This window comes from Elephantulus edwardii, unplaced genomic scaffold, assembly GCF_000299155.1.
Source record: "Elephantulus edwardii isolate Elephantulus edwardi_28Jun2011 unplaced genomic scaffold, EleEdw1.0 scaffold00088, whole genome shotgun sequence".
Lineage (NCBI taxonomy): Eukaryota > Metazoa > Chordata > Mammalia > Macroscelidea > Macroscelididae > Elephantulus > Elephantulus edwardii.
Window position 1 is genome coordinate 1,582,594 of NW_006399838.1, and position 5,287 is coordinate 1,587,880.

The 5,287-nt window shown below is 39.0% G+C and overlaps 1 protein-coding gene across 1 annotated transcript in view; it reads right to left on the minus strand.

Moving 5' to 3' along the window:
- NAALADL2 (N-acetylated alpha-linked acidic dipeptidase-like 2) overlaps window positions 1-5,287 on the minus strand; it is a 1,157,216-nt gene that overhangs the window by 571,648 nt on the left and 580,281 nt on the right. The window contains exon 5 of the mRNA XM_006890336.1: window positions 2,221-2,371. Coding sequence (XP_006890398.1) covers window positions 2,221-2,371 — 151 coding nt within the window. The remainder of the gene's footprint in view (window positions 1-2,220; window positions 2,372-5,287) is intronic.

Genomic DNA, 5,287 nt, shown 5'->3' on the forward strand with positions numbered 1-5,287 from the left:
ACAGTCATCACTCAGTGATAACCAGAGACTGTAGACACTCATTGCTCAGTGATGCCCAGCGAGTGTAGACAGTCATCGCTGTGAAGTGGGAGCTCTTGATAGCTCACCCTCCAGCTGGTTTCCAATGCCGTGAATCACATCAGAGAGCAGACTGAGATTTTCCTCTCTTGAAGTTGTGGTAGATTTGAACCATCATAAAGGTGCAGCCTTTGGGGTAAGGCTGTCTATAGAGTCTGTCACCACAGCTCCTTTTGTAGAAACATATCTATAGAGATTGTAGATATGTCTACAATACGCCTACACATTCTGATTCCTAGAAAACGGACTGTATAAACTGCAAAGAGTCTTACACACAGATTATTAATGACATTTTTGTAGTGTATGAGATAAAAGCAAATCTGCGCCCACAAAATTCATACATTCTACCACATTGAACTTACTAGCTTGTTTCCTTTTTGATAAGAGTTACAAATTATGTGGGGCACATGCTAGATAGAAAGATTTTAAAATATTATACTTGAATAGGACACTTGGGAATTTTATTTTTAAATTATATTTTATGGAAAAGAGGGACAATATTGTCAGAACATATTCAGAATTCAGTGAATCTAATGATGACTGGCTAAAGTTTCATCATTAATTGTATTGGTCCCCTCCTGAGAGAAGGTTTGGACAACTTTTTTCCTGAGCCAAGTCTGTGTAAATAGGATATCTGTCAATGACAATACTGGACAGAAATTCAATGAAAACATAAACATCTGCCAAAACTACAGCTGTCTTCTCTCTGCCACATGACCTCATTATTCGTAGCACAGATTACTGGGAAAGAGAATTTGATGTAAAGATGACCACATCCAGTTGTCAGTGTTAGGAAAATAGTAAGATCCCACTCCCACCCCTCCCAGTTACAGAACCAGGCACTTTGATCTTACAAACTACATTCTTCTGAAGCATCTTTTATGACTTCTCTTCTGCCCATCTTGACCATGGGTGTTTCTAGACCCCGGGCTTACAATGATTACAGCTATTATCAAACAGAAGACACTTGCGCACTACTTGCTTTTTGTACAGACTTTCTGTCTACTTGACATGCCATTTTCCCAGGATAGAAATACACCTTGTCAATTGATCAATACTAATAACATCCTATATGACTGTACTCTGCTCATGACATCACAATTTGCTGAGACATAAGTCTATTATAAATTACTTTTAAAGTTTTAATGCAATAAGTTTGTTGGTTTTCCTATTAAGAAGATAATGAAAACAAAATAGAGTGACGGTAAACCTTTTATTTCACTTTCCTGTGATTAAGAAAGTAGCATATTTAAAACAACTATGAGATACCATTTCACCCCAGTAAGATTGGCAAAGTTTGACAGAGCAGCAAACAACAAATGCTGGCAAGATTGTGGAGAAATTGGAACCCTTATTCACTGTTGGTGGGAGTGTAAAATGGTGCAACCACTACGGAAGGTTGTATGGCGCTTTCTCAAAAAGCTGGAAATAGAAATACCATTAGACCCAGCAATTGCACTACTGGGAATATATGCTAAAGAAACCATAACTGCCACCCAAGAAGATATATGCACACCCATGTTTATTGTGGCTTTGTTCACAATAGCAAAGAGTTGGAAACAACCCAAGTGTCCATCAACAAACAAATAGAGAAGTTGTGGTATAGTCACACAATGGAATACTATACTGCATTGAAAAACAAGGAACTCATGAAATATTATACAAAATGGGTGACCATGGAGAATATTATGCTGAGTGAAATATCACAGTCACAAAGGGACAAATACTGCATAATGCCAATGTTATAAAACAGGACTGACATCAGGGTTGGGGGAATCTAAGAAAAGAGGTAAATAATGTCTACTGCATTGAAAAAGATGAGGGAGAGGACTGTTTGAAAGGAATGCAGGATTAGGTCATATTTTCATGACAAGAGTCCAGAATGAGAGCTTCACTGAGGAGTGGACTTGGGGAAGCAGGTTGTAGAATAATTAAAGGGGTATTTTTCACACTTTTAAAGAGGAAAACCAACTTGGGGGAGGGGTGGGCAGGAAGGAAAGTGTGCAACAATGAATGAATGTAAATTCGAAGTCTCTATAAATTTTCATTTGATTGTTTTAAAAAAAGAAAGTAACATGTATTTATAAGTTGTAATTTCATAATAGCTATAGAAAAAATGGTAAAGTCCAGTAACAAACTTACCCCCACTTGGATAACCAGGTGTGGAAGGGTCTCCTCCTGGGTTCAGAGATACCATGAAGCCATCATAGCGAAGATGTGCAGTCTCTGGTAAATCACAAGGATCAATGTACAGGAGAACACCTCCAAACCCAGCCTTTTCCAGCAAGGAAAGCTAAAAAAAGGCAACAAAGTATTAGCTACATTTTGGTCCAAGTCCATTTACTATGTAGAGTTCATGTACTCTCTGCAGAAATACGGCTAAATTAGGATTGTTCTGGCTTCTTTTGTCTTTTAAAACGATCACGTGTTTCATGTTCTTCAGTTGGTAAGTACATTCAGGGGATTTCTCCCTCTTAGAATCTTTCCTCTGTAGAGGGCTATTCAATATAAGGAGTTTTGGTGGCTTCGTGACAAGGAGCTAGGATGCCAGCAGAACGGCACGCGGCTTAGATCCACCAGCTCTTACATGGGAGAGATATGGGCCGTATCCTCTGCGTGACTTGCTGTCTCTGAAACGCTGCTGGAAGGTCAGGTAACGTCGGTTCTGACTTCACGGTACATAACAATCATGTTCACTAGATAAAAGGAGCTCAGGTGGCGCTGTGTGCTACGTATTACACTGTTAATAGAAACTTGAGCAGTTAGAAGTCACTAGCAGCTCCGGGAAGAAAGAGAGGCAGTCTCTTAAAAAATTTAGTCTCAGAAATCAGAGAGAGGGTCACGGTGAATCAGAATCAACTTGACAGCAATGAGTTTATAAAAGATGTAAGTCATATAATACTTGTCTGGCTGATTTCACATATCTTTCCACACTTTAATACTATCTATTTGTCATCGCCATGGACAAACTGAGCACTCCTGTGATTCCTCCGTATTAACCTCAAAGGAATTCTAGTGGTAACAAGTTGCCTGTTAACCTCAAGGCAAGCAGTCTGAATCTACCATCTTCACTGCAGGAGAAAGGGGGGTTAGCATTGTCCACTCTGCCTGAATGACATACAACACTAGTAATAATGAAACGTGGTCAGTGAGTTAGAACTGACTCATCAGTGGGCCACCGCAGGTTCACCAGAGGCTAGAACTGCACGGGAGGAGATTGCCCACCCTTCCACAGAGCAGTCAGTGGACTGAAACCACCTGTTTTGGGTTCTCAGAAAAGCTTCTCACTAGGCCCCCAGAGCACATCCCGATTTTCAGCTGGATTTCTCCGGCAGACCTTCCTGATCAAGTAACTGATAGTACAACTGAGGTCGTGATGCACTGCAGTGTCTCCTATTTCTGTTGTTAAACATTTTTAATTCTACTTCCTATTTTCATTTGAGATTTAGTCAATGTAAAAAGTCCTTTTGATCTTTAAAAAGTATACATTAGCTTAACATGACTGGTAGAAACATTACTAGAGGTTGTTCTCTTAAGTTTGCTACATTGATCGTTTGTGTTTTTTTTTAAACTATTCACAATTGTAATATAAATTACCTGCTATTAGAGGAAAAAATAGTCATAGTTTCCTAATTCTATGCATATCCCATGAAAGAGTTAAAGTAATTAAGGAACATGAGAATGAAAAAGAACGTGAATAACTACATACTTTCTCATTACTGCTATGCTTTCATTTGATGGGTGTCCCCCCTATATTATTATTGTGGTAAATAAGTATGTAACAGTCTGTGGTGTTAGCCTAAAGTTGGCTTTTTCCCCCCAGCCATTACAGTTAGCCCCCACTGGTCTCCAGCTATCTTCACTGCAGATACATGGTCTTGCCAATCACCAACACCTGTGGGACTAAGTTAAGTGAAAGTGTGCTTCCCACACTGAACAGCAAGACGTGAGGTGAGCAAGGCTTGTGACAGCAAGATTCTGGTAATAGTGAGACCCTGGTTGTGAAGAGATTGTGGCATTGCTGTGGACCAATGATAGCAATGTGTGACCTGAGTCTTCTTGGATTTGTGCTACCTCAGATAAAGATTTTGCTGTTCTTGCCAGAGGTTTCAAGGAGAAGCTGACTTCTAACTGCTGTGAGGCAAACCTTGCGGGAGGATTTGGATTTGGCAGCTGAACTGAAACTGGAGCCTGAACTAATCAAGGAATCCCGTCTTGAGACTGCTTGGTTAAGACTTGGATTTACATGGGGTGATATTCTTTGCGTCACCTACTATTTAACTTTCTTCCCTAATAAGCTACATTTGTGGGACTATTACTGTGAGTCAACAATGACTAAAAGAACCCTCTTGCTGTCAGTGTCACTCAAGAGACACCACGGTGCTGGGCTGTGGGTTCTTTATTTGCCTTCTCCTCTGGTGCAATGCACGAATGTGCTATTATTACTCCTTCTGATATTGCAGAGATATGCTTATGGCCCTGTGCCCCATGTCTGGTTTCCCTTTGTTTAGACACTGCCGTTTCAACATTCCTCTGTGTACAATTCAGGTATATTTGTTTATTATGTTGTTAAGCGTTATCATTATTTCCTTTCAAATATTTCTGTTGCTCTCAACAAAAGCTCAGTACTGTTTATTGAGTTTTGCAGTGAACTCCCAAGAAAGCAGCTTGCGTCTCTGCTGGTACCACTCCATAATGGTAGAGGTCATACTTATCTGCCCTGTCATCATACAGGTTGCACGTAGTAGGCAGTCCAGAGTATCACTTCATAAACTAATGTATGAGAAAGATGCTTATAGAATATTGAAAAAATTTGAATGATACACTTTTATTAGGAAAACCAACAACATATAATTGTACATAAAACAGGGTTTCAACTGTGTAATAAAGAATGTATGTACTGTATAGGAAAAGAAGCATGGATGAAGAATGTAAGCATACCACATTAATAGTATTTTTCCTAGTCCTCTTAAAAATTTTCTTTACTTTCTAATGTCTAGCATAATTAGGAAGCATGCATTATTTTTATAGGAAGAAAGTAGGAAATAATTAGTAAGAACCTAAGAAATAGGTAATTGACTTGCATTTGCCTTCTCTAAAAACCACTAAGACTTTTATTTTCACTTAAGTTTTTAAATGAAGAAGCACGTAAAATTTAAAGGGAAGAAGAGAGAAAAAAATCCCAAAGAATTTCTGAATAAAAAGGTGA